Raw genomic sequence first — 27632 nt, forward strand, 5'->3', positions numbered from 1 at the left:
CAAAACAGAGGACATGATCAACAATTTTGATTTGTCGGAAAAAAACAAATTGTGAGACTTTTTCCCCCCAAAGCCTCCTTAATTTTTAAAGTATAAATCATGTGTTGACAAACTACACAATTGATTTTAAAATATAGCCCCCCTATAGTATTGATCATATATATATTTTTTTTTTGATTGTGCCGAGTCAGCAGAAATCAGTCGCGCGTCCATTATAGGAGGGACGCTTCGGCTGGTTGCAATTATCGAAACAAGTCAGCGTGCGGCCCTGCAGAACGTTCCTTGTTGACATTTATGAGTCAAATATTTGCTTCCATGTGACACTTATAAACTAAATGAGTCACAAAAACACTGCGGAGGAATCATTTGGCTCGTCTTGCAGCAAAAGGAAAATTTGGGCACATCCGGCTTGACATTCTTGTCATTATTACCTCATTTGGATACATGGCCTAAGTACATTGACCATAAATACGTATCCGGTTTATTGTTTTATATGAGTTGAATAATACAGCAATGTTATTTGTTGGATACAGTGCAAGTTGTTCATTGAACAAACTCAACAAATGAGGTGATTTCACTCCAAATAATATTGCATTTTTTAAAATGATGATTTTGCTGTCATTATGATTTCTTTTGAAATTTTTTTCTTTTTTCTTTTCTCCCCAGTGGTGGTGAAACAATGAGGCAGACCAAAGGACTCAGCGTTGAAAAATAAAAGGGACATCTTTTATTTGGTGAGTGGCGCACATACATACCGTACATACATTAGTACATGTTCGTTGTCGTCGTCGTCATGATATTATGCTATAGGCAGTTCCATGCATGGTTAGGACTGTGTTTGCTCTACAAGTGCAATAGTAGAAAGTGATTAAATGCATCTGGGGTCCATTGGAAAATCAATCACGTTATTTCTTCGCCTCCTCAGCATCAGTCCGTTAGCCAGTCGGATATAGTTGCAATTGAATCAAGGTATGTCCGTTCATAATGTGAACAAAATGGTTGACCAATATGTTCCAAGAAAACGGGTTACTTGGAATTCCGGGGAGTTCTTAAAAGTCCAAATATGATGGTGTTTCAATCTCTGCAGTTTCACATAACTGCAAGTGGGACTGGCCCAAATTGTTTCGTTTAAAGTAAATAACTGCCAAATGCAAAGGTGTCAGTAGGTATTTATTGGGGAAGAAAGTGTAGATATTAAATGTTTAGTTGTTGCTATTTAAAAGAAAAGCTCTGGGGCAATTTTGTGTCAATGTTCATGTGTTCATTAATAAAAGATAAAAATTGTAAACATATATACAGTGCTTAACAAATGTATTAGACCACCACCCAATGTATACGTCAACAGCATTGGTTACAATTTTTTTTTTTTTTTTTTTGGTAGGTAGGTTTCTGTAACGGTGCTCACCGATACAGCACATGTAAAAAGTTTACACACCCCTATTCCAATGGCAAATTTTTCTGATAGAAAAAATAATGAGACCAAGATTAATCTAAAATTTTCCGCAAATACAGACTGCTTTTTGGGAACATTGATGATTGATGGGAATTACTATTAGCTCCAAATACAAGTCAGTGTTGGCATAAAACTTCATTTTAAAATGATGGAATGAATCCACGCCCAAACTTTTCTCGTTTTTTAAATGCCTGGTGGTCTAATACGTGTGTTAAGTGAGGAAAACTAGATAAGAACCACACTGGACGTGTGTCTTCCTTGCTGGGCTCTTTGGGTGAATGCTGCAGTTTTTGTTGTTGTTGTTGCTGGAACGGATATTTTCGCCACATTGACTCCAGACATCGGGACCTCTTCTCAAAGCGGCTGGGTTAGCAAAAACAAAGACACCGTTTAGACAGTTGACTTCGGAAGATGCGGGAGTTGTTTTTACGTGTGTTGCGTACCAGCTGGAGGTTGTTTAGCAGGTGGTCGACGTTGATATCGTCGTAGTTCTCCTGGAAGGTGTCGGGGTCGTCCCTGGACTCTTCCTGGTCGCTCGTGCCGGCATTTTCTAGACTGTTGAGGAATAAAAAAATATTTATCCATTACATGAGGTGTGGTCTAAATCAGCGTTCATCAAAGCGTGGTACTGCTAGGGCTCCCTCTAGTGGTATAAGAAAGAATCACTGCTTAGCAACCCTTACCTCCTCTTCCCTGTTAAGACCGAGTTGAGATACTTCTTGACGGCCATCTGTTTGCGGAAGCGGCTGTAGTTGTCTGTGAAGATGGCGTCCGAGTGGCGCTTGACCGGCTCGTCCATCAGCTCGTCACTGGTGACACGGTAGAGTTAACGTAAGACAAGAGGACAGAAGTGATCAGGCATTATCCCTCCCGCCCGCCCGCTCGCTCGTCGTCCTCCGCCCCTGCTGGCTGCGCAACAACGTGCAAGCAGGCACTCATGGCATTGCTTAACCTTTAACAATATGCATCATCAGGAAAGTCAGCTCTTATCATTGCAAATGTCACTGGACCTACTCAGATAAGTTGTATTTGCAAAAAAAAAAAAGTAGGTGGTACATGTCTTTAATTTTTTTGCAAAATAGTTAGTCATTGCTGAATTGTTACTTTAAAATGCTCACTTACTAAGGTAAGGCAACCTAAAAAAAATCAATCATAATCATAAATGTGACCATATTCAAACTAAATGATTCCCCATTTAAGCCCTTTTATGACAATATTTTCTCAACAAGAATAATATAGGAGCATCCACCTACTTGACTCGCTTCCCAATCAGAGACTCCAAGTATCTCCTGGCTGAGAGCTGTCCCAGAAGTTTGCTGTAGCCGCTGGTGAAAAGACCGTCTGCATGTCTCGTTGGTCTGCATGAGACAAAAATCATTCGAATGCATTCAGATCAAATGACTCCTAATCAAATCAACAAAATACCAAGCATGTATCGCTCAGAATCTTAATGCCTCTTTCAATTACGTTTTTAACCTTTATTATGACTTGAAAATCGAGATGACAACAAAGATGCAGATAGAATTGGAGCCATGTTCTGACCTCATGGATGCATAGGGCAGACTGAGAGTCCGGGAGTAGAGCACACTGAAGAGGGCAAGGAGGAGAAGAAGCTGGGGGCCGCTACGTTGTGACATCGCTTTACACCTGAAGACAAAGGAAACTTCATTCTACTGTGATCCAAAATGTAAGTTGCAGTTTTCCTTTTGGCTAAAATGACAAAATGCACACTCTGGTAATCTCGCTCTTGAACAGCGGCAAGTCATTAATGACGTGTCAAGGGTCTTTTAGGTTTGGGTGGGGGCGCCCAAGTGTGTTTACGCACAGAATAAAATTCAAATGAGGATTGGGCATGAATTTACCCCACAATCATGCATTAAAACACAAAAAATAAATAATTACATTTTGTTAAAAGGCAAATTCAGTACATTTTGTCACCAATCTGTATCTAGAAACTACATTTCGGAGTTGATGTTTCTTAACTGACTTATAATTTTCCTTAAAACGCATTTTAAAAGATGGTAAATCTTGTAAAACGAGAATAAAAACTAATGCGTAATTGCGCACAGGACAACTTCCACATGAGAGCAGAGGAAATACATTAAACTAATGTGATTCAAATCTATTTTAGCTTTAGAATATGTATTTCCCTTCTTTTCTTCCAAACGTTACGAGCGTTGCAAGCAAAATTATTTTGATTTGCCTTATTTATTGCGGCACCACGATTCAACCAAAAATGACCCCACAAAAAAACCCAAAACTTGTTAGCCGTAAATACAAAAACTTATTGTGCTTTAAAAATCATCTTAATAGCTGATCAACATCGTAAAATAGAGAGAACGCACGGCGCATCCACTGCGTAATTACGCACGGAGCCGACTTCGGACGACCATTCGAAAACCACCATAATCCCGAAGGTATACAAATCCACGTAAAAAAAATATTTTATCTTTGTAAATGTGGAATTCACCTTTTGAGTCCTCAACACGAGCAGGTATTGAGAACAAATACAATTTGCAGCATGCAGACCAAATTCTGGAAAAGTGGTGCAAAAGTCTTACATGTGCCGTAGAAGGAAGGAAAGTGGAGTAAATGCGCAGGAATCCTCTTTGGCTTGCTGTCGTCCTTTCTCTTGTTGTGCTGCTGTGTTGTGTTGTGTTGTCTCCTGTTGTCCCTTTTATACACTTGCGCGCCCTGTGTGGACCCCCAAAACGATTAAATGCGATGGGAGGGGGGGGGGGGGGGGGCGGTTGCTGAGACGTAAACGTAGTAGGTCACTGCTGACGTCACCGCCGCGACGCACTGCACGGCCCATGGTCAAATTAGTGGGGTTTTTTTTCATTTCTTCCCTCTTCCTTTTTAATTATTCACTGGACGCGCAAATGAATGACCTGGGCTGAGTTCACTGTATGGGCAATTTGGATATGATGCCATTAAAAAGAGACAAAAGACAAGTTTTTATTTCTACACAGTGGCAGTTTTAAGGTGTTAGTAACCCTATTGTGAAAGTCTAACTGTTATAAATAGAAGTAAATGTCATAAAATGACAAAATAAAGCTGACATTAGGCTATACTTGAATTTCCAGTGATTCCAAGTGGCCTATTTCATAGGTTAATGCTGCATTTACTGCTCCCACCATCTTGAAATCCTTTGTCTTCCAGCACAGATTTGAGATGTTGGCTTCCGGATTATAGCAACCAAGAACTCTTAGTAAGGCCTTTTTTATTCTGTCGTATTCAATCCACATAAACACATGGAGAGGGTGGATGTTGCAGATTATCACGAAGTAAGCACAATGCTCTCTTTTGTGCTCTATTTCAGGATGCACTTGCAAAAGATTGAAGAATCTGCCACCCACGGTGTTATAAATCATGTGAGTTGTGTGCCCATCCATCCATCCATCCATCCATCCATCCATCCATCCATCCATCCATCCATCCATCCATCCATCCATCCATCCATCCATCCATCCATCCATCCATCCATCCATCCATCCATCCATCCATCCATCCATTTTGAGTGCTCTCCTAACAAGATTTTATTTTTTTTAATTTCTTGATAAGTGACTTTTTGGAGGTGCAGATTCCACTAGACGCCACCGACACACTGTACGGATGATCCAGCTCATGCCCCAAAAAAACTTTTTCATGCCACAATTATTCCAATGGCAAGTCCAATATGACATCAAGCCCACGTCAAATATTTGTCAGACTGACCAGCCCCCCCCACATCCCCTCCTGCATCTCCCACCTCCCCATCCACCCCACCATGATGGCACCATTTGAACTGTAATGTGATCAGGCCGCAGAGAAAGTAGATTAGGGGCCAAGTTGGTCATAATTGACAGCAGTGACTGGAGACAGAGCCCGCCAGGAAGGGGAAGCGAGCCTTATTGTGTTGATGTTGATGGAATGTTTGCATGGGAGGGGAAACGTTCCTTTGGACCCTTGCTGCCGTGGCTGAGTGTGCGTGTCTTTGTGTGCGTCCACCATCTTGGATTTGTAACATTACGTCTTCATTCGAAAAGTGCCATCCAACAATCTTGCGTACGTCATGTCAAAAGGTTCAAGGGCTGTCTGTTAGTACAATCATTTAATACACAAAATATAGATACATATTTGACAAAAGTTATCTCAAATGCCAAACAACAGTCACCTTATTTTAGTGGGTTTTTTTTGGGTGCATCTTCTCTATGATGGCACCGAAACTCCTCATTTCCTTTTTTTGGTCTAATTTTGGAATTTTTAGAAAAGTTACGGCCAGCCAGAACTTGGGGGTCTATTGCACCCTGTTTCATTTTCCCATTAGATGTGTGTTCCAAAAATACCGTTGTAGGGTCAAAATTGATAAAAGAAGCCACATGGTGATGAGGGGAATCCCCCGGCGAGCTGAGTGCCTCCTGTGGGCCGCTTCATCCAATTAGCCGAGCCCAGAGTGGCGACTCTGTGATGGGGGGTGACTGCTGACATCATGGCGGCGTGAGAGGGGCGGAGGGGCGGCTCGATGCAGATGATAAATGTGGCGTTTGAAACAAAGCAGAAAAGATGACATGACGGACAATCGTAATGTAAGAGTCGTTTGTCGGAACTATTAAGGTCAATGTAGTTAAAGACGTGGACTCGCTGGCTAATGAAAAGCTTGAATCTCTTTTTCAGAAAAATAAACCACATTTCATCCTGGTTTACTCAAAACGTAAACAGATGCATGCTTTTCATTGAAAGACAATGACGAATGATATACAATAAAACATAATGTGCAAATGTAAAATGACAGAGGAGCGGTATATTTATGGTTCAAAACATAAGAACAATAAAAGATTTTAATAATCAAACAGTATTCAATAATATTGATTAAAACAAAGACAATGAAAATGCACCAGTCAACATTAAAGCAACACGGAGATTTAAAAATGGCTTCCAAATCATTACTTTCATGGATAAATAAATAAAACCTATTGTCTGAACAACTGACACCTCTATGACATTGTGTAAAAAAGAAAGCCTATTTATTATCTTTCTAAAGGAAAGATGGCCTGTCATGTAATCCTCTGTTGCTTGCAGCCAAAAGACATTAGAGATCAATTCCGGAGATATTCCCGAGTCAGGTCCACCTGTTTCCAGCTCAAAATCGAAAGTTGGGGAAATGAGCCATCTTAAAGCAACCATGACACGCTTCCCGAACCAAATACAAAAAGTGTTTCATGAAGATTAGTGCGAGACCTTCTCATATGAGCTCATGGTCAGAATTCCCTGGAGGATTTGCTAATGGGGGCTCTTGTTTTGGCCCTGTGCGTCAATTTGACGTCCAGAGCTCGTGCTTGCATCCTGAATGAAGTAAGCTCATAAATTCATTTGGCCGACATTACGCACCGACATGCCAGCCATCTTTAATTAACTCGCTCGTTAACCGGGCCGAGAACCTTCCCAGAATGCATTTGGGTCAGTGCCAATGTAATTATCTATCTATCTATCTATCTATCTATCTATCTATCTATCTATCTATCTATCTATCTATCTATCTATCTATCTATCTATCTATCTATCTATCTATCTATCTATCTATCTATCTATCTATCTATCTATCTATCTATCTATCTATCTATCTATCTATCTATCTATCTATCTATCTATCTATCTATCTATCTATCTATCTATCTATCTATCTATCTATCTGTCTATCTATCTATCTATCTATCTATCTATCTATCTATCTATCTATCTATCTATCTATCTATCTATCTATCTATCTATCTATCTATCTATCTATCTATCTATCTGTCTGTCTGTCTTGGAAGTACGGTACCATCCATCCATCCATCTATCCATCCATCCATCCATCCGCAGAGAAAATGTTTCAATAATGACATAATGGTGGCGGGCCGCTTTCCATCTGGTTGATGCTCGCCGCACACCATTGTGTGGCGGCAGGTATCATTAATGTTGTTAGCAACGTTAGCACCACCGCTGCCTTTTCTGTGGTGACATGTCAAAATGTCTTGAGAGGACTTGAAATGTCGTGTGTGTTTTTGTGTGTGTTGGGGGGGCATATAAGGTTTTCGCTTTGCTTTTTGTAGGACTTGTCAACTTATTTACATTGAATGATCATACAGATTTGAATGTAAATATAAAAATAATTGTATATATATTCTGGGTCACAAATAGCAAAGCAGCCTTGCAAGACCTAAATCCCAAAGTATTTGCGCGTTATGGCAAGGATGAGCCCACTTAGCAAAAACCAGCAAGCGAAATGGATTATGGTTAAGTGGCAAATAAGTCCATTTCCGTGTTTTCAGTAAGAGATGAAAGAGCAATTTCATCTGTTTTGCTTTTTTTGTGTGATGGATGTCAGCATGAGGTCCATTCGGCTGCCTCTGTGTTTTCAAATGTTACGCAACACTGAAGCCACTGCAGCTATGATAGAGAGGCTTTGTTTTTAAAGAAGGAAGTATGCAAAAAGTTGATTTCATAACTTTGTATTTTATGTCCAACATTTGAGATTTTATTTTCATTTCCTAAAACTTCTTTATCCAGTTTGTTAAGAAAAATATCAAATGTAGCTCATCAATAAGCTACACTGCATCCTGCCTAGCGCAGATGTCAACTTCCGCCTGTGGCAAAGTCCTTCAGAAATGGTGGGGGGGAAACGCAGGAAGTGTGAGTCAGAGCAGAATTAAGATTGCCTGCGATATTTGGGACAAACAGTAACACAAAAATAAAAGACTCACAACTGCAAAGACTTACAGTGAATATTACAACATAACTTACAACAATGTCATCACTTCAGATTCTGCAGATAAGCACTCTTGCTCTCGTTTATTGTTATATGCACCCACACACGGTATATAGTGTATATACTGTAGCTCATCTGATATTGTGCAGATTGTGTGGCTTTGTCATGTCACAGTCATCACATTCAGCAGCAGGCCTGAGAGCAGCCTGTCCTCCTCCCCTAAGCCCCTTGTACACAATAACGTTTATTTACATGCTTGTACTATAGATCCAATTGCATAAGCGGTATAACTGGCAACATGAGATTACCAAATACTAGGAATGAAATAATTTCATAGTTTCTAGAATAAACAAGAATAATGTAATATCCTAAAATGTTTGTTTTAATATCATTCGATCAATAATAACTGCTGTAATGAGTAATTACTATTTTTCATTTTTCATTTAGTTTTCATTTGATGTTAGTTTTTTTAATTTTGCATCTACTTTTTATTAATGTGTTTATTTTTTAAAATTTATTTTAGCTTATTTTTTTAATAGTAATATGTATTATATTTATGATGGTCCAAGTCGACGTAATCTTGACGTCACTATATTTCGCTCTCTGATTGGCTGAGTAGACGGAAGCGGAAGAATGCCAATACAGCAAACATGTCGGCGGTCAATTGAAAAGTTGCCGCTAGTCAAATTGTAGGTACCGGGCTGCGTGTGTGTTTGTGTTTTATGTTTAAACTTTGCGTTCAAGCCGCACCTTGACACGTTTAGAAGACGAGGACTCCACGATAAGAGCCAGAATATTCGTTATTATCAGGTTGGTGCTTCGTAGCCTATTTCTGTTGCGTGAGTGGAACTGTGATGCCCCTGCTAGCCGAATTAGCACACTAGGGTGGTTCGTGAACGCATCAGCGTCTTTTACGCGTGCGTAGCTCACCCGTCAAAACGCGCATGATACCTCCTGAATGCCAAAACCAAAGTGTTGATTTACATAACTATAGAGCGCAACTCATAGCGTTTTAGCATGTAGCTTCTGTAAAAAGTCAAGTTTAAGAATTACGCGTGCAAAATTGGTGTAATGTGTCACATATGCATACATAGATAAACCTTTCCTACTGGAACAATGATGCCAAATCTGTCTAGGGGTGCGTCTTGTCGAACTATATGCATTGCCGTTTTTTTCTGTACCTTTATTGGAGGTATACTGAAATAATGTTGTTTGTTGTTGGGTTGAACACAATCCGATATAAAGTCAACCCTGCACTAAACGCACCATGACCATCCTTTTCAGAAATAATGCTGATATCTGGGACTCATGTCGGACGTCGTGTATGAAGAGACAGCCACGATGATTGCCGCAGGGGAATTGCAGTCGTTTGTCCCGTTTGGCCGTGATCACTGCAAGAACCACCCCAACGCTTTCAACCTGCAGCTGCGGGAGCTGCAGCCCGCCTCAGAACTCTGGACGTCGGACTGCGCCGCCGGCCTGGCGGGCTCCCTGCAGGAGGTCAGCCTGCAGGAGAGAGAGAGGGTAAGCACTATTTACAGGCCCGATCAAATCTTACAGAAAACTCAGCTACTGTAATGACCTTCAACCCGGCTCGTGAGCTTCAGAGCCTGCGAGGATTGGAATTCATTGGTGATGTGTTTGATTGGTAGGAAAGCTGGCAGCTGAGGAAGGGCTGCATGGAGGTCCCGGAGCAGGGTGTGGAGTTCGAAGAGGAGCTTTACTCGGCAGGGAACGTGGTGGTCTGGACCAAGGGTAGCCGGGCGCACGGCTCGAATGTTTACAAGGCGTTCACTGTGGACAGCCCGGTGGAGCAGGTTAGTAGAAGATTATTATAAATTTGAATTTCAGATTCATGGTGACATTATGTTTTTTTTTTATGTGTTCCATCTGCAGGCCTTATGGTGTGACTTTGCTGTCCCTCAGAGCAAGAAGGATGGTACAGTGTCATTTTTGTCTTACAAGTTCTTGCAAGAGAAATCTGATTGGATGAAAAAAAAAAAATCCATCACTATCTATCTATCAATCAAATTAGAATTTAGGTTGTGAATATGTCCATGCTTCTGATCATGCTAAGGTGTGGTTGTGTTTCACAGAAGAACAGGTGGAGCACACGGTGTGCATCGTCCAGAACGGCTGCATCAACATTCACACTGTGACCGGCAAAGATTTCCTCTCACCCCTGCCGTTCCAGGTGAAAACAAAAACGCACCCACCCGTTCGTCTACCTTTTTTATTGATACGTGAAAAGTAGGCTTAAAGAAGTACTCGTGTATTTATTCTCTTACAGGTGTCCAAAGCCTGGCCGACTAAGTTTGGACTTGTGCTTGAGCGTAAAATCACAGCAGCTGACGGCCAGCTCAACCCCCCAGGGTAAAGGCTGACACCCACAACTCTGCAAACACACCCGTGGAGTTACATACACACATTCTTTTGACATGTTTTCCTCCACAGCGAGCCACTTCCCTACTTGTTCAGCATGCTGCATCCCATAGATGAGGTGGCACCAGTGGTGTACAAACCCTCTGGTAAAACAATCAATGCCGTGAGTGGAGCCTCCAACTTGGAGCAATGTATATATTTTGTTGATCACCGTTTGCCTGCCAGGTCCGTTTGACAGCTCTCGCGTGGAGTACATGACCGAATCCAGCACAAAGATCGTCTTCACCTGCTGTCAGCCCTCCATCATCGTCACTTACGATAGTGAGCATGGAACACACTCGGTGTGGAGGCTGCGCAAGGTCACGTCTGAGGTAGGATAAGATCATGGACGGTAGCTTATGTTTAGGGATGGGCTAGTAGCGACACAATGATCAGCTGGAAGTCAACCTCCAGTGTCTCACCTTCACCAGGAGCGCTCTACGGTGCTTAGTTGTCTCGCCGAGCCCTTTGCCGAACCTCTCGGCTTCCAGGCCACGGGCCTCCTTATGTCACACCTGCGCAACCACTCCCGCTTGGACACCCTGTGTGGCAGCAAGGCAGCCAGGTTTAATCCCGGCGCTGGAGCAAGGTAAGTTTATAGAAGTGAATTCATTTAGCTCCACACGTGGATGTCAGAAGGCAGCATAGCAGACAAAGTGATTCCCGGTGGCATTTTTACCTTGACGTCGGTCGGAAGGTTAGTGATCAATATTTGCAAGCGAGATGCTGAATTCTAAACTGCTGCCTTTACCTTGTCAGTATAAGTTTTCCAGTGACTTTATTCAAATTTTTTTTCTGAATCACAATATAAATGAAAAAAAATAGAGCAATCAACTTTATCATTACATTTCTGTGTATAATAAAGATGATGTCAGAGCTTTTCTTTTTGCTAATGTTGTCCTTTTTTTTTTTTTCTTTTTTCAAAGTGGTGTCATTGCTGCCAACAGCCCTCATCACTACAGCACTGTGCACAGCCACCAGAACAGAATCCTCATGTCCTCACCAGTAATGCACTCCCGTGTCCATTCCCCGGGTATATCCAAGATGGCTGCCGTCAGGTCAGTTTCTTGCATCTGTTTTTTATGCCTACACAGAAGGATTTGAACATAGCTGCTCTTTTCACACATAGTCGCGACCACTCTCCGGGCATGGCGATGCCGTCCTTATCGGGCGCGGCTCGCTTTAACACTACCCTGCACTCCTCGTCACCTGTGGGCCACCATCACGGCATGGCGCACTCGCCCAACAGCACCATCAATGAGACGGTGCCGGAGCCCATCATCCCAGATCTGTGCATGGAGCAGCTATGGAGCGAGACAACTGCGTGTCACAGGTTGGAAGCTGTAATTGACCAAATTTGGACATTGTGAGTTTCTGCCAAAAAGTCACTATTTTTTTTTTTTCCAGCCTGGACAGAGAGATGAGCAGCCAGGCGTCCAAAGTGTTCCTGACCTCCGACCTCTGCGAGAACCGCTACCTCTGTTTCCTGGTGGAGTCGCACCAACAACTCAGGTTGGAGTCAAAACATTGTCTGAAAGTGGGGAGAGGTATTGTAGCTAGTTTATTTTTCCTAGCCTGACATCCTCTCTTATCTTCGGAACCTCAGATGTGTGAAATTCATGGAGAGCACGTCTCAGCTCATCTTTGCCTCTGTGACGAACATCACCGCCAAAGATGCGGAGCCTTTGCAGGTGAACGAACACCCATGCTTTCTTACAGGATAATAGACAGACGCCAAGGTTTACTGTACTTGACATTTAAAAAATAAAAAATAAAAAAATTTCCTTCTTGCAGAACATTGATGCAATGCTGGTATTGGAGGCCTGCGGCAGCCTGATTCTCTACACGGGTGTCACCCGGGTAAGGACGACGATAAATTCATCTCCTGCACATGTGACATCTGTTCATTTTGCGCTTCTCCCCTCAAGGTCAGCCAGGTGTTTGTGCCCGGCCTCCTGCCATCCACTTTCGGTCTTAACAACAACCGTGTCGGTCTCTACACGCCACAGGAGCAAGTTAGCACGCCCGCTAATGCAAACAGCAGGCATTTGCAAAGAATGGACGAGGTAATCATGTAATAGAGCTGCTATTCCTGATAGAGACACGAAATTCAAGAAATAATTAACACTCCTTTTTAAGTAATGTGAAATAAAAATCATGTAGAAACCACAAAGGTGTACTCCAGTGATAAATGTGGATTTTCACCCCACTGTTCTTTAATTTGGTCATCCAACGACGCCCTCAGGCCGCCATGCCCTCGCCCGTGTCCGATCCAAGGGGCCCAAACGTGAAGCACCACGAAGCATCTTTTTTAGAGGACTACACTTACCAGCAGGCTTTGCGCTACATCCACGCCCTCCGGGACCCTGTCAGCAACCGTGTAACTCTGGTAGGATTTTTTTTTCTTTACCCTCTTAATCATCTAATAAGCATGTTTCCAAACATTTTGTGTCCGCTTCATTATTATTTCCAATTTGTAACGACACAGAGGTCAATTTGTTTGGCTTTGTTATTGTTGCGTGAAAATTGTCTGAGCAGAACTGATGGTTGTGTTTTGCAACAATGAATTCAATCTTGGATCTTTCTCCAGGAACTAAGTAATGGCACCATGCTGAGAATTTCCATCCCGGACATTGCTGTCTCTGAGCTGGGTAAGCTTTTTTTTTTCTTGCATACCAGAACGCTACAGCTGCTTCTATCGAGCACACCTTCGAAAAATATCCAAATTATATGAAATTATTATGACTGTAATGAAAACTGTGCATCTCCAAATCAGTATTTCCTTCCATTCGTGATAGAGAAGTCATTTTTGACGAGTATATGCATGCTGATGTATTCAAAACCTGCTTTTGGTCAGACGCAGACAGACAAACACACAAACACACACACATACACTGTTCTGGCTGAGTCAGAACAGTTGGGTCCTGGAAATTAAGTTTGCCCTACATTGTTACTGTGACGTATTGAGGATGCCATCACAAGGTACACAAACAAACACACTGCTGTAATCATGGAAACAGATGATGAAAAGTTCTAATTGAACAAGACTTGAAGCAAACTCATCATTTCAAGCTGTAACCGTTGAGTTCTTGTCCAGTTTATAGAGAGCCACATGGTGTAACAATGCCACGTCGAGTGGTGTGTTTTTCCAGACCTGCAAAAAGTACAGTACATGGGCTGGTGCCTGCTATTATAGGATGATGGTAAACACGTGCCTTATTATCAGCGCTGATTCATCCCTGTTTGGAGGAGTCTGTGCTGCAGGTTCATTCTTGGAAAAAATACAATCCGCGGATTATTTTCAGCCTTTTGTGACACGTATGCACCCAAGTGCTTTGTGTCCCATCAAACTTTTTTTTTTTCTCTGCCCATTATATCATAATCAATCTTGCAGATACCGTATTTGCCGGTGTACAGGTCGACTCGGTGTATAAGTCGACCCCCTAAAATTCGACGGAAATTTACGATTTTATGATATATCCTTTGTATAAGTCGAGCTCAATTGTTGCATTATATTAAACTTCAAAATTCAATATGCGAAATTTATTGACGAAATGTGTTCAAATTCCGGGAGGCCGTGCGCATGCGGCTGTTTATAAGCACCGCGGAGGAGATCGCGGCCGGCGAGCTCGCGCACGCCACCCGGCACCAACGGGAGGCCGGAAATAGCTCCAAGCCGAGCGGATCGGCACTTTATAAGCACCGCGGAGGAGATCGCGGCGCCTCATTGGACTTCCAGCGGCCGGCGAGCTCGCGCACCCGCCCGGCACATCCGGGAGGCCGTGCGCACGAGCCAAGTGGCCGAAAATTGCCCCCGCCGAGCGGATCGGCTGTTTATAAGCACCGCGGAGGTGGTCGCGGCGTCTCATTCGACTTCCAGCGGCCGGCGAGCTCGCGCACCCGCCCGGCACATCCGGGAGGCCGTGCGCACGAGCCAAGTGGCCGAAAATAGCCCCCGCCGAGCGGATCGGCTGTTTATAAGCACCGCGGAGGTGGTGGCGGCGCCTCATTCGACTTCCAGTGGCCGGCGAGCTCGCGCACCCGCCCGGCACATCCGGGAGGCCGTGCGCACGAGCCAAGTGGCCGAAAATAGCCCCCGCCGAGCGGATCGGCTGTTTATAAGCACCGCGGAGGTGGTGGCGGCGCCTCATTCGACTTCCAGTGGCCGGCGAGCTCGCGCGCCCGCCCGGCACATCCGGGAGGCCGTGCGCACGAGCCAAGTGGCCGAAAATAGCCCCCGCCGAGCGGATCGGCTGTTTATAAGCACCGCGGAGGTGGTGGCGGCGCCTCATTCGACTTCCAGTGGCCGGCGAGCTCGCGCACCCGCCCGGCACATCCGGGAGGCCGTGCGCACGAGCCAAGTGGCCGAAAATAGCCCCCGCCGAGCGGATCGGCTGTTTATAAGCACCGCGGAGGTGGTGGCGGCGCCTCATTCGACTTCCAGTGGCCGGCGAGCTCGCGCGCCCGCCCGGCACATCCGGGAGGCCGTGCGCACGAGCCAAGTGGCCGAAAATAGCCCCCGCCGAGCGGATCGGCTGTTTATAAGCACCGCGGAGGTGGTCGCGGCGTCTCATTCGACTTCCAGCGGCCGGCGAGCTCGCGCACCCGCCCGGCACATCCGGGAGGCCGTGCGCACGAGCCAAGTGGCCGAAAATAGCCCCCGCCGAGCGGATCGGCTGTTTATAAGCACCGCGGAGGTGGTGGCGGCGCCTCATTCGACTTCCAGCGGGCCGCGCACTCGCGCACGCCGCCCGGTTCAAATTTTCTAAGTGCAACGCACAATGAGATGCATGAGAAACGGCCTTGGTTACCATCACATTTGAAGCGATGAATACGAAGTTAAATTTTATGACTCGGTGTATAAGTCGAGGTCGATTTTTTTCGGTCGATTTTGGATCGAAAAAGGTCGACCAATACACCGGCAAATACGGTAAGTCTTTTACCCGACCCTAATGAAATGGCATTTAGCTGCCTCGCCACTGACCTTTTCAATTCGGGATGTCCAATGGAGATATTTCGGTCCACGACGAATACGATCGGGTCAAGATCAATCACCTGCTGTTGGTCTAAAAAGGGTGTTAATCGGTTCTAATGTGTCCGCCTTACGTTTCTCTTTTCATTTAGTTAGGAAATGTCTTCAGGCCATTCGTTTCATCCTGCCCAAGGAAGCTGCCATGAAGGTTTGTGGAGACCTGCTTGTTTTATTAAAAAAAAAAAAACTAAAAGGCATGACATATTTCTCCTTTTTTTGAAATTTATTTACATGTTGTAATGTTTTATATGTAGGTTTTGGTGAAATGGTACACAATTTACAACGCCCCTGGCGGCACAAGCCCCCACAGTGAGTGGAACCTGTTTGTCACTTGTTTCTTGAAGCTGATGGGCTACAACACGGAGCGCCTGACCTGGACCCGAAATGTTAGTTTTTGTTTTTTTCCCCTTCGCTAATTAAAACCAGAAGAGCTAATCCTGACTTGAAATAGTGACTCTCACACCCTACTTCTTCAGCTGAATTTTGAAGTGCCTCTCTCGCCGGTGATTGCGGCAAAGAAAGCTCGTCCCTGTGATGGAGGTTGCGATGAGGTGTGTGACTAACGATGAACTCTGCTTCGTTATTAAAGAAAACATTTGTTTCATGTTGTAATGTCTAAAAAAAAAGGCTAGCTAGTTCTTGACGATTTTTTTTTAAGAGCTAATATCAGCCGATTAATCGGTTAGGCAATACTACAGTACATTTTTGCTCTAATTATGTCAAATAATTAACTAGCGGTAATCAAAACCATGTGTCTGTTTGGTGTTTAGGATTGGGAGTACTTGCTGGGAAGTCATTACCACCGCCAGATGGATTCTCATTCTGACACCAAACCAGCGGCCTCTAGTGGCTTTAACGCAAGCGTCATCCCAGACGATGAGGACCTCTCATCTGTATGCGACCAAATCCATAACCATCAAGAAACAGCAAAAACCAGTCCAGAATTCCAAATTGTTCAATGTCCCGTGTTTGCTTTCCAGGCGTCGTCCTCTTCCTGCGTCTTAGACAACACGGCGCCCCTCTTCGTTCACATTCCAGCCCTCTTCTACGTTCTTCACCTGCTCTACCAGGAGCTGCTGCTCAACGAGTTGCACCGAGAGAGGGCCTCGTCCCTGGTGTGTCTTCTGCAGCAGCTCGCCAGGTAACCGCCATTTTGTCCTTTTCTAGCAACTACATGTTCATAGGATTTTGTAATTCGCTTGGCTAGACAAAAGGCAGTTTTTATATAATCTGTGATTCCACTTCCGTTAATGAGCTTCTCATTTCAGGCTGATTGCTATTGAAAGGTTGGCACCTTCTCATGGCAGCTTTCACAAGCAACCCTTGAAAAAAAACATGGAAAAAAAAAGCACTCCATAAACAAAGTCCATTTCGCAGAACGCCTTTGTTGACATTCAAGAGTGAATGTTGAACTGTTTGCAAAGTTTAATAAAATGCAGAGGTCGTTTCGTCGCTGAGCTTCTCGAGGCAAAAAGCAGCGCTGCACAATTACGCTCAAGAGCGCTTCTGCCTCCCACTCGGCGTTCGTTGTCACCAATCACGGCGCTCACTTAACCTCTGCGAGTTTGTTTCTCACCACACCGAAGAAGCCTGATTGCGTGCCGGTCTTTGTGGGCAAATATTTTAACTCCTGACCATACAGTGAAAATCAAAAGTGTTCACACCCCTGTTAAAATTCCAGGTTTTTGTGATGTAAAAAAAATAAAATAATAAGATGAATACATTGCAATACCAACGTGTAGGTCATGTGGTTGCATAAGTAGTCACACCCTCTTTGGTGAGGCTTGTCAGTTCCCTTGTTGATTGATTTTTTTTTTTTTTCTATTCCACCAGATCTTTTTTTCTTTCCTTTTTTTTTTTAAACTATAATGCTCCCTTTTAAAGCCACCCAGTTTGGTTAAATGGACACAGAGCCGAGTGGGAGGAAGCGTTCGTGCTAAATTAAAAACTATTGATTCTGTCAAGTTAAACAAAAGGACCATGTCTGACTCCAAGTTCGTTTAATTACCACAAAACAACAACGCCGAATGTCACAGGGAGAGGAGAACCGTTTTTTTGTCCTGGTTTTAAACATGCATGTGTCCTGTATTCCTCACTGTGTCCTTGTCCTGGGGCCTTTGTGTTTTTTAAAAAGCTGCCGAAATCATCATCATCATCCTGTAGGTCAGCTGTCATCTTGCAGCACTCAAGCTGCCTTCTCCTCCTCCGCCTCCTCCTCTTCTTCCTGCACTCGTTGCATGAAGATGAAGGGAAGGCAGGTGAAATATTTATAGCACGGCGACTAACTCAACAATAATCCTGAGAGAAGCAAACTGACCGCGGCGAGGGAGAGATGTGCAGTCCGCTTAATATCGCGTGGCCACGATGATAGGCTGATTATAGGCTGTGAATACACATAATCTGTTTTTATTATAATCATAAAAACTTTGAGTGATGGAAGATTTTTTTTTTTTTTTTTGCAGAGACCTGCAGTTGGAAGATTATGTGGATCTCTACTGGAGAGACTACCCATCATTAATCAATGGATTCACAGAGAGCTGCCTCATAGACCAGTGTAGGACTTTATAATTCAACGATTGTAATATTTTGGGGTGCAGAAAAGGCCACTTTTCACACTTCTTATTTCTCCTCAGCTCTGATTGGTCAAATGCAGCATCCGTCTTTCCTGCGTGCCGAACCTCCCTGCATCTTCAGCTGGCTCAGTAGCTGCCTGCAAGGGGAAGCGGTCCCGCCTTTCCCCTACCTGCCCGGTGTCTGCCACAGACTCCGGCTGTTGGTTCTGGTATGTCTGCTTATATACACAAACTCCCCAAAATGCATCACGCAAGCCCAGAATTAAATTTAATAAATAATAATAAATAGAAATAGTTTTTGTCAACGTACATGTAGGAAAAGAGCAAAACATTTATTTGCACATGCTTGGAGTTTAAGTGTGTGAGGGTAAAGAGTTGTTTGTGTGCGTCTGTGTGTTGCATAAAGCACAATTATTGGTAGAGAACACACACACACACATTGTAATTTGCCAGTACATCAGTCACATTCAACCTTTGATTCACCCAGCAAAGAACAGAACCTTTCACAAAATTTTATAGAGTCCCTGGGTCCGAATTTTTGCTCTGGTCTTTGTCATGCTTCATCTCCTTTAAGGGTCAGCGAGATAGAAAATGGACAAATGGAAAATGATGTATACTTTCTCTGCATCTTCAGAGTTATGCTCTCTACATCAGCGGCGACGACAAAGCCACCACATCCAATGTGTCTGAATACTTGGTGAAGCTCTCTGCAGGTCAGTGGCTGCCATGAGCTAACACGTCACCCGTCGTATGTGTTTGTGTGCGAGTTGTACCGATGCGCCACCATTACTATCTGTCAATCCCAGCGCACCGCCTCAGGAAGCAAAAATAAAGGCGTGTGATGCCATGATTTTGCTTTGTAAAGGATACAGTGATGCTGACAGACAGCTCCTTGCAAGTATTTGATGGGGTCTTGAGAATCACTTGGACTTTGTAGTCTGACAGCATTGTGTTTTTTTTTTCTTTCACCCAAACCATCATCACCCAACACAGGAGCAATCGAACGTGCAATTTGCGCTCCCGTGTTTTCAATTTGTGCCGGCTGAATGGAGACAATACAGCAGAGCCGTGGATGTCTGATGATGGTGCTAATTATCGAGCATGTTGACCTCTTTCTGTTTTCCCCTCTTCAGGCCAAAAGACCAGTGAGCAACAGTACAAAAGGTGAATCAGCTCACAGTTCTACGAGGAGCCAATTTGAAAGGGCAACTGTCAATTACACAAAAAAAAAAAAAAGAATTCATGCAACAATATGGTAAAGCACTGAACAACAATTAACCAAAAGTAAAACATTTTTTCTATTAAATATATTCATAATTAAGGCAAATAGTCATAGGTATAATTCATTAGGGTGTCTCTAGCTATTTTCCATCCCCCAAGATCTAGTTGTGTTTATTTTGACAATTTATTTCTTTTTAAAATGTATTTATTGTACGTGTCTGTATTCTAGACAGACGAGCGTGAATCAAGTCAAGTCGTGCAGCGGGAGTCTGGCTGAGCAGCTCGTGGTCTGGCTCACCTCGCAAGGTAAAATGTCTTTTGGATTTTTTATGTTCACTTTTTCAGTGATTGTTCCCATCATCGCTTTACGTTCGGTTGCGGTTAAGGGTTCACCCTCAAAGACTTGGAGTCGGTCCCTTTCGGCGTGGCTCTGCCCATCCGAGATGCCATCTACCACTGCCGGGAGCAGCCCTGCGCCGATTGGTCGGAGGAGGTTTGCCTGCTAATTGGCCGGCAGGACCGCACCAGACAGGCCCACAACATGACCCTGGTGAAAAGCAAAGCTGTGAGTGTAAATATGAGTTCATGTCATTAGCACAGTGTCAAGTTACTGTTTCATACTGTGATTGCTGTATGTGTGTCCAGTCTATGACTTCAAGTTTGTCCTTGGAACCTCCCGCGACCACAGAGGCCGACGAGGAGGAGGACGGAATGTCGGACATCATTCAGGAGGTACCCTAGCTCGTCGCATCTGCAAATTATTATTTGACGCTGAGCAAATTTCATCTCACACACTCGATAGGTCACAGGACTGATCTGGAGTCAGGATCTTAGGGTCCAGGAAGTCCGAAGGCTTCTGCAGAGCTCCAAGCCAGTCCGGGTCTGCGTCGTTCAGCTCCCGGAGGTCTCGGACCACGAGTACATAGAAGAGAAAGAGAACAAGTGAGTCCTGTCTGCCCGTGTCATTGAAATAACATCTTTCGTTGGGTCCGTTTTAACGCCCTCTTCGTCATTGTTTACATTTTCCAGACTCCTGCAGCTGTGTCAGAGGACCATGTCCCTCCCAGTGGGAAGGGGCCTCTTCACTCTGTTCTCCTACCAGCCCGTACCTACAGAACTTCTACCCATCCCGAAACTCAACCTCACAGGTAATGAAACGCATTTGTGGATGTTAGGGACCGAGTCAACATATAAACTTGCTTGAGCCAAAATGCGGATTCATTTTTATATCTTACCAGTTATGTGTTCACGGTCTTGCAATGTGGTCTAGGTCGTGCCCCACCCAGGAACACCATGGTCAACCTGAACAGCGGGAATATTGACGTCCCAGCCAATATGCCCAGCTGGCCCAGCTTCCACAACGGCGTCGCTGCTGGACTCAAGATCGCCCCTGCGTCGCAGGCGAGTCCCCACGACCGAGCTGCCATGTGACCGACCGCGTGTCAATAAATGAAGCGGCCCTCTTCTTGCGTCTTCAGGTGGACTCGGCTTGGATCGTCTACAACAAAAACAAGAACCAAGAGATGGCCAACGAGCACGCTGGCTTCCTCATGGCGCTGGGCCTCAACGGGCATCTCACTAAGCTTGGGACACTCAACATACACGACTACCTCACCAAGGTGCACATCACTCTGTTAATACACAGCACTTTTGTCACATTTTATCTTCGTACCGCAGCTCAACTCAAGCGTGTCTTCCTCAGGGCCACGAGATGACCACCATCGGGCTTCTCCTGGGCGTGGCGGCAGCGCGACTGGGTACCATGGACGTGTCCACCACCCGCCTGCTCAGCATCCACATCCCTGCCCTGCTTCCTCCCACCTCCACTGAGTTGGATGTCCCACACAATATACAGGTGGGATTGGGACAATTTATGACTTTTCTGCTATAAAGTGGAGTTCCTTGAGCCGGAGTTTTCTCGACCCGCCCATCCCTTTTGTAGGTGGCGTCTGTAATTGGCATCGGGCTGGTGTATCAGGGAACAGGACACAGACACATTGCTGAGGTTCTACAATCAGAAATAGGTGAGGAACCATTTGTTAATTGTTTTAGCATGTTAGCACCAGCTGTCAATGTTTCTCGAAATATTCTTCAGGGCGACCTCCAGGTCCGGAGATGGAATACTGCACCGACAGGGAGTCTTATTCCCTAGCTGCGGGATTAGCTCTTGGGATGGTCTGCCTCGGGGTAAGCCACATCCAAACCTTTTTTTTTTTTTTTTATATATATATACACATGTATACAGAAAAAACAAGGCAACCACTGCAAAATATTTCTGCCTTGGAAACACAAAATGGTTTGAAGCATGTTGATAAATCACTGCTTTTACAACACACACATAATTTGCTGTCTTCTCTTGCAGCAAGGTAGCAACCTCATTGGGATGAGTGACCTGAACGTCCCAGAGCAACTGTATCAGTATATGGTAGGGGGCCATCGAAGGGCCCCAGTCGGAGCCAGCCGAGAGAGACATAAGTCTCCCAGCTACCAGATCAAGGTACGCTGAATGGGACTCTCAAACCTGGCTGCATGTGTTTCCTCATCGTTAGCATACTAGCTGAATGCTATTCATGGTCGTTGACAGGAGGGCGACACTATCAATGTGGATGTGACGTGTCCTGGGGCCACGCTGGCACTCGCCATGATCTATTTGAAGACCAACAACCGGTGAGAAAAGCGACCTTTTTAATTGTTCTGAACAAATAGTTGAATGACCTCTGACTTCTGACACTTTGCCCTCTACCAGGTCCATAGCTGACTGGCTGAAACCTCCAGATACTTGGTTCCTGTTGGATTTCATCAAGCCAGAGTTTCTGCTCCTCAGGGTTAGTGCGGCCGGCGTGCGAATTCATCTTTACGACCCCCCCATCATCACAAATAACTGTTTATCATCTCGTTGCTCCTTCAAGACCCTGGCCAGGTGCATCATCATGTGGGATGAAATCCTCCCTAATACAGAATGGGTCAAAAGTAACGTACCGCAGGTGAAAAGAAAGACTCAAATAGGTCGCATTTAGTATATTCTTGATTTGTATTCAACCTTAGTTGTTGGCTGTTCTTATTCAGATCATGAGGGGGTCTCATTCAGACTCACCAGAAAACATCAACATGGAGACGTGGATGTGAGTTTCTGTCGTCACATAACAACCACCCGTTCAACTTACCCGCTAAAGTTCGATTCTGCGCATCTCAGCCAAGTGCAGGATTACATCACAGCCGGAGCTTGTATGGCGCTCGGCCTGCGTTTCGCCGGTTCCGCCAACTCGGATGCCTTCGACTGCCTCTACGGCTTCGCCAAGAACTTCATGAACCTTATGTCCTTCTACGGTACACCCGCTGCGGTAAGTCTTTACGTTCGTAATGATCGCATCGCGTCGACGTCCACCAACATCGGCTGCGGTTCCCGCAGGAGCCGGGCTGCTACAACATGCAGACGGCGCTGTCCATGATCCTGCTGTCCATGTCCATGGTGATGGCCGGCACGGGCAACCTGAAGGTGCTACAGCTCTGCCGCTTCCTGCACTACCGAACCGGCGGCGAGATGAACTACGGCTTCCACATGGCTCATCACATGGCGCTCGGCATGCTTTTCCTGGGAGGGGGAAGGTGAGACGCCAATTGAGATGTCACTGTAGATGCCACCACTGTAGTTCATGGCACTAGTATGCCACAAGATGGTGGCAAAGCACTACTTTTATCTAAATGATCGTTACCGTCGCATTTGAAACACTTGTCATACAAGAATCGAGAAAAATAAAGTTTAGCCCTGCCAAGATTCAACTTTTGAAACGCACAGGAGTATGAGTCAAGTTCTTCTGCTCCCTGTTTTGTAGGCAGGGCTGCACATCATTCAACTTGGGATAGCATACAAATGAAGACAATAGTGATTAAATAGTCCTCTCGAGTTAATATGCATGCCGGCCGAAAGTCACAGCGCGTCCAATCAAGGGAGCCACGTCGCTGTCAACAGATCAAGCTTTTGTCCGAAAGCGTACTCATATTTGGTTGAAAGCCATTTAGCTGATAAATGTTTGGAGCGCTGAATGTCAGATTGTCCGCGAGGACGTAGGTCGGGTTCAAAAGTCCGTGAAAGTATGCCATTGTTGCATTTGATGCCTTTTCATTCAGTTCACTCTCATTGCGGCCACTTTTGTGTAGTTATCACGTCATCTTGTCACTCATATTTTTCCTCACGTCTGTTTTCTCCATGCTGCTTTTTACCTCAAATTCATTTTCATTGTGCTTTTTAATCCAACCAGAATTATTGATACTTACATTGGACAAATGTTGTTGTGAAATTTAAAAATTCAAGCCCACCATCACACAGTGAAATGCCGTCAGCTGTTAATAAACCCTGCGAGTGCCGTGACGTCTTTTGCCCCCTCTTCTTTTAATCACAATAATGGCTCCTTTCGTCAAAGTACGATCTTCAAACAGCAACAGCCATTATGATGGAGAGCCGGGCGAGTGGCTCGTGACGCCAAGAGCTATTATTAAAGCACAATGAGAGCGCAGCCGTCCTCGTCTAAATGATTTTCTGTGGCTTTTTGTGTTTGGTCCCACCTTTGTTTGTGCCTCTAACATTTATGGCAATAATTGAGGGTTTAATAATGGTAATGTTTGTTTGTTTTTATTATTATCAGGTTTAGCTTGAGCACGTCCAACTCAGCCATCGCTGCTCTGCTATGTGCCCTCTATCCTCACTTCCCCTCACATAGCACAGACAACCGGTGAGATTAACACAAGCACTTATTTCAAAAACAGCATTTAAATAGACATGAAGTTTAAACTAGATTTCTCACGGCCTCACAAATTTGGCATTCCTCCAGCTATCATCTACAGGCGCTGCGCCATCTCATTGTTCTGGCCGCCGAGAGCCGACTGTTGGTGCCAGTTGACGTGGACTCCCTTAATCCTTGCTACGCCCTCCTGGAGGTCACCTACAAGGTAAAAGGCAGTGAGGTTGAAGTCTTTGATTCATTCCTACCGTGTCATCATACTTGCTTCCTCCTCGTGGTTTCGTGTTCGCTGTGTTACTTCCTCACGAGTGAGCAAGTAATGTGCGTTGTACGCTAGTTTCACTTCAACCTAGAAACTGCCGCTGAATCCGCCATCTGGCAGTTAACGTGAAGAAAAATGGCTCATGATGTAAATGGTTGGTGTTTTGTAGCTGCAGCAATTTTGTTTTGGTCCACTTGTGGTTGGTTCTTAAAGCTCTTTTACTCATATGTCGGGATCACTCACAACAAAAATTAATAAAAATATATAATATTAATAATGCTTACTTGCATTGACTTTGGCATATTTATTTTCATATTTATCTTCGCAGAAAACTGACTGGTACGATGAGACCACGGTGGAGCTGATGGCTCCGACCATGCTGCCTGAGCTGCACCTCCTCAAGCGGGTAAAAAAAAATAACAGCCACGTCGCCTTTGGATTCGTGTCATTCTAATTTAATCCGCTTACAATCTCCTGGCAGGTTCGAGTGAAGGGGCCTCGTTACTGGGAACTTTCGATTGACCTGATCAAGGAAGTGCAGCACCTCAAGTGAGGACACAACCCTAAAATGAAACAGAGTCTTTCTCCTAAGGGCTTACTGATAACACTTTGTGTCTTCTGCCACTCAGGTCGGTCCTCTCCAGGGACGGCGTGTTATACGTGAAACTCCGAGCGGGGCAGTTGCCCTACAAGGATGACCCCCAGGGCTGGAAAAGCTTGCTGGGCTCCGCCGTCACTCAGCGCAGCTCTGGAGTCCGAGCCTTTAAGGTCATAAGATTCTTTCCCCCCCCCGCATTTTGAGATCTCACAAATTTCCCGTCGTGTGTCCGCAGCTCGAGGCCATCTCCACCTTCACCTCCGAGCCGGCCCTGCTCTCCTTCGCCGAGTTCTTCTGCAAGACGTCGAGCGGAGCGAAGCACGTGAGTACTTGCAGTTTCCCACAAGCTCGATGTCCGCTATTGCGTCATCCTCATAGCTAGCGATGAACTGCTGATCGAGTTTCACGAGAGACACAAACCCTGGGATATCTTCACAGCGAGAGGAGACGGTGGAGCTGTTCTCAGCCATGTTGTACGAGTGCGTGACGCAGGAGTGTCCGGAGATGCTGCCCACGTACGTCGCTATCGAGCAGGTAAACGCAACGGGCGCTCCGACATTTCTCGTCGCAGGTCTCTAACGGAGTCTCCTCGCTTTAGGCGGTGGGCGCTCTGTGCCGTGGTGAGCCGCAGCATAGTTTCGCCCTGTGGCAGATGCGCCTGGTGGTGGAGCTTTGGGACAGCAGGGTGCTCCAGCGGCCTGCCCACGGCCGTGACGCGCTGCTTTCCTCTGAGTTTTTACCTGTCATGAAGAACAAGGTGGATGTGGTGCTGGACAGCTGGCTCAAAGGTAAGAACTTTAAATGGCTTCATCGTTTGGAATGGTGCTAACTTTATCTGTGCAAAGTTTCATTTTTTTCTATCACACTTTTTATCTTATTTTAGTAAATGTCCCCCCACAGACCAAGAAAATAAAAGAAGTTGGCGTCAAAGCACTATTTTTCTTCTCGTCTATGCTCTGACTAAATGAAGCTCCTTCACTCAAAACTTTGTGCATTTTTTTTTTTCTTGCAGACAACAGCTCAGCGTTGAGGTCCTACATTGGCAGAAAGGCTCTCCCCGATGGTCCCGGGTCCCCCATGTTGGCTTGCTTCCTGGTCTACCGCTCTGTCCCCTGCCTCAGGAACAAACTGGCGCAGCTTCAAGGTAGGAAATTGCTGTGGGTCGCCGCCAAGTGGGAAAAACGCAGCGTGATGGGAATGAGCCAATGTCACGCTTCCCTCTTCTAGGCTGCACTTCACTCGGGCACTTGTTGTCCAGCAGCAGCCGGTTGGGAATGCCACTCAGAGACCTGCTCAGGCTCGCTCCGGTCCTGCTGGAAAGCGAAACGAGGCCGCAGATGCTCCTCGGTTCCCCGTTGCTCGCACGCTGAACCTTGAGCTCTCTCAAAAGCCTTATACTCTGTTCACACAGCAGAGAGACAGGATGGCCTTTCTGCATGTGTCGCAGGTAACCTTTGAGGAAACCTGTTTTAGGAATACAAACTTAGTTTGTTCCCATTTGTAATATAATGTGTCTTTGTAGTTTCTTTTTGTAAAGTTCAACATTTTTGTCCAGAAAGGAAAATAAAGAGTTTTCCCACAGATTATTTTTATATTTGTTTCTGATCAGGTTCACTGCTGGTAGGATGCCAGTTGTCATCACTTCACACAAAAAAAAATTATGAACTGTGGGGATGAATGTAAATAACAAATCAATTTCAATTGACCTAAAAGTTTTTTCCAAGGCCAAATTAAATTGCCCTGTTATGGCATTTACCTGGAAATATACTCACTACTTTTTGAAAGTAGTGTACTGTGAGTTGTTTGGTTGCCAATGTTTTTTTGACAGTCTGGAGACAGGGTGTTCCCAAACCGCGTGTATCCACTTAAAAAATTAGTGACTCAGCCATGTTTGACATTTTATGTCTGATGCAAGGAAATGAAACAGATAGCATCACAAAATTACTTGCACAGCAATGCTTTCATTTAGCTGTGTGATGTTGCACTTGTGGAAACAAAAAACTTTGTACTAACTCCCTATTAGTCTTTAAATTTTCTTTTCACCCCAAGTCCAACCCTTGATGTTTCCTCCTAGGCGCTTGGACGTGACAGAGAAGCAGCATTCATGCCAACAGTGTTCTGGCAACTCCAGTTTACCAGCAGCTGTACGAACATTCCTCGGAAATGAATAACATGCAAACAAATAAACAGCCCACGCCTTGTTCTCTCACGTTGCCCTCAAACCATCTTCATGCAACTGCGTTCCATCATTGCTCCGTTTATGTCATGTCTGACTGCACTATCTTGGTAGAACTTTGAACGAGATAGCCGAGCCTTCACCGGCCAGCTGGGTGTTTAGCTCACTGATAGCGCGGGTGTTCCGGTTCCTGGAAATCATTTTATCTTGTCTTTAAATGCTAAACTGTGAGCGTTTTACAGCCTGATCAAAGACAGCCAAGGTTTTAAAGGTCTCCATGTTTTTATCCTAGGAATTCTTCTCAAGAAAAACAGAATCAAGTTTTTGTACTTTATACAGATATAGAAGTATAAATAGCATTTCAAAACAAAAGCAAGGCAAGTATGCACACTATGTTGCCTTTAATTTTTTTAATAGCTTCCTCTTT

The 27632-nt window shown here is 44.9% G+C and overlaps 2 protein-coding genes and 1 long non-coding RNA gene across 5 annotated transcripts; 2 read left to right on the forward strand and 1 right to left on the reverse strand.

Annotated features, from left to right (window-relative positions):
* Nucleotides 1–265: 265 nt before the first annotated feature.
* LOC148392855 (uncharacterized) lies at nt 266–4666 on the forward strand. Of its 3 annotated transcripts, none has more exons than XR_015860284.1 (4): nt 266–453; nt 667–734; nt 3011–3140; nt 4616–4666. It is a non-coding gene; the product is annotated as an uncharacterized LOC148392855 (long non-coding RNA). The 3 variants fall into 3 exon arrangements; XR_015860285.1 differs by having other exon boundaries at nt 4565–4665; XR_015860286.1 differs by having other exon boundaries at nt 4621–4665.
* vip (vasoactive intestinal peptide) lies at nt 713–4152 on the reverse strand. The gene is made up of 6 exons (XM_088384866.1): nt 4015–4152; nt 2996–3100; nt 2707–2811; nt 2137–2262; nt 1897–2008; nt 713–1816 (listed from the first exon to the last, which is right to left on the reverse strand). Coding segments are annotated over exons 1-6 (459 nt in total). The 5' UTR covers nt 4017–4152; the 3' UTR covers nt 713–1807.
* Nucleotides 4667–8807: 4141 nt separating the features above from the next.
* anapc1 (anaphase promoting complex subunit 1) lies at nt 8808–26610 on the forward strand. The gene is made up of 53 exons (XM_088384149.1): nt 8808–8993; nt 9468–9707; nt 9836–10000; nt 10080–10122; nt 10280–10377; nt 10474–10556; nt 10638–10711; nt 10791–10936; nt 11036–11193; nt 11531–11662; nt 11734–11937; nt 12012–12111; nt 12206–12295; nt 12399–12464; nt 12533–12670; nt 12850–12993; nt 13195–13255; nt 15729–15784; nt 15891–16022; nt 16113–16187; nt 16407–16529; nt 16617–16777; nt 18099–18190; nt 18270–18418; nt 18844–18922; nt 19343–19373; nt 19660–19736; nt 19817–19995; nt 20076–20162; nt 20233–20372; nt 20460–20578; nt 20701–20831; nt 20909–21049; nt 21133–21285; nt 21373–21454; nt 21526–21617; nt 21793–21927; nt 22015–22097; nt 22177–22255; nt 22340–22414; nt 22497–22552; nt 22624–22771; nt 22840–23036; nt 24074–24160; nt 24260–24377; nt 24760–24837; nt 24913–24980; nt 25061–25199; nt 25265–25351; nt 25468–25563; nt 25628–25817; nt 26042–26173; nt 26257–26610. Exons 2-53 carry the CDS (start codon nt 9492–9494, stop codon nt 26397–26399), a joined length of 5928 nt encoding a protein of 1975 aa, XP_088240275.1. The 5' UTR covers nt 8808–8993; nt 9468–9491; the 3' UTR covers nt 26400–26610.
* The last annotated feature ends 1022 nt before the right edge of the window (nt 26611–27632 follow it).

The sequence above is a fragment of the Syngnathus floridae genome, chromosome 9, assembly GCF_059516105.1.
Source record: "Syngnathus floridae isolate MCC-2025c chromosome 9, RoL_Sflo_1.0, whole genome shotgun sequence".
Classification (NCBI taxonomy): domain Eukaryota; kingdom Metazoa; phylum Chordata; class Actinopteri; order Syngnathiformes; family Syngnathidae; genus Syngnathus; species Syngnathus floridae.

What these genes read in the sequence shown, in the direction of transcription:
- vip (XM_088384866.1), bottom strand. An exon ending in CTGCCCTATGCATCCATGAG is followed by an intron (nt 2,812 to 2,995) that starts GTCAGAACATGG and finishes TGTCTCATGCAG; the next exon opens with ACCAACGAGACATGCAGACG. An exon ending in CTGATTGGGAAGCGAGTCAA is followed by an intron (nt 2,263 to 2,706) that starts GTAGGTGGATGC and finishes CCGTGTCACCAG; the next exon opens with TGACGAGCTGATGGACGAGC.
- anapc1 (XM_088384149.1), top strand. Translation starts at nt 9,492, where the DNA reads ATGTCGGACGTCGTGTATGAAGAGACAGCCACGATGATTGCCGCAGGG. An exon ending in TCTACGGTACACCCGCTGCG is followed by an intron (nt 22,772 to 22,839) that starts GTAAGTCTTTAC and finishes CGGTTCCCGCAG; the next exon opens with GAGCCGGGCTGCTACAACAT. An exon ending in CAAACTGGCGCAGCTTCAAG is followed by an intron (nt 26,174 to 26,256) that starts GTAGGAAATTGC and finishes TCCCTCTTCTAG; the next exon opens with GCTGCACTTCACTCGGGCAC.